The following is an 870-nucleotide window of genomic DNA, read 5'->3' on the forward strand; positions in this document are numbered from 1 at the left end:
AGACACACACACACATCTATCTATCTACACACACACACACACATCTATCTATCTATACACACACACACACACACACATGCATGTATGCACTGCTGCTGCAAGCTGCAAACCATCAAACCATCGTTACCGTAACAGAGATGTATACCATGTTGCACTTCCGTTCTCTTTTTTCGCAGGCGGACTTTACTCCTTTAAATGTCCCGGGTCTGTCAGGCTAATTCGGGAGACGTACTGAGTGCCTCCCCTTATTTTTATCTTTTTATAAATTTTTATAATTTTTTTTTTCTTTTGTAACGACATCTTATTAGGTGGGGGTAGTTTTATTGTTTATAAAATATTTTGTTTGTGTTTCATATCATTCAAAAAGGACGTGTACATACATACATATACATATATACATATATATATACATATATACATATATGATGTTATATTTTTAAAGAAAACACAGTTGTTTTTTTGGAGCTAAAACAATCCTATCTGGAGCTTATTTTTTTTTTTATATTGTTCTTGTCATTACTGTTGTTTAAAACGGATATCTTTATAAACACACACACACACACACACACATATATATATATATATATAAATATATGTGTAATAAACATCTACATACATGCATTAAAATCAACAACATCAGCACCATCAATATCAACATCAACATTGATTCCTCATGGAAGACGAAACCGTCTTCAGTAACAACATCACCGCTCTTTTATATTTCATGGATGGATTAAGGTCAGTTCAAAAATCCTGTAAACTTATTATCATTATCATTATTATTATAATTATAATTATTATTATTATTATTATTATTATTTGTTTGTACATCACTCCTGCAGTTTAGTACTACAAAACGTGATATATAAT

General features: G+C 30.5%; 1 protein-coding gene across 1 annotated transcript in view; it reads left to right on the forward strand.

The window, feature by feature from the left end:
• Positions 1–510: 510 nt before the first annotated feature.
• The window catches only part of LOC106880682 (protein numb-like), a 47,631-nt gene continuing 47,271 nt past the window's right edge, over positions 511–870 (forward strand). The window contains exon 1 of the mRNA XM_052976657.1: positions 511–738. Coding sequence (XP_052832617.1) covers positions 674–738 — 65 coding nt within the window. The 5' untranslated portion in view covers positions 511–673. The remainder of the gene's footprint in view (positions 739–870) is intronic.

This window comes from Octopus bimaculoides, chromosome 25 (genome assembly GCF_001194135.2).
Source record: "Octopus bimaculoides isolate UCB-OBI-ISO-001 chromosome 25, ASM119413v2, whole genome shotgun sequence".
Classification (NCBI taxonomy): Eukaryota; Metazoa; Mollusca; class Cephalopoda; order Octopoda; family Octopodidae; genus Octopus; species Octopus bimaculoides.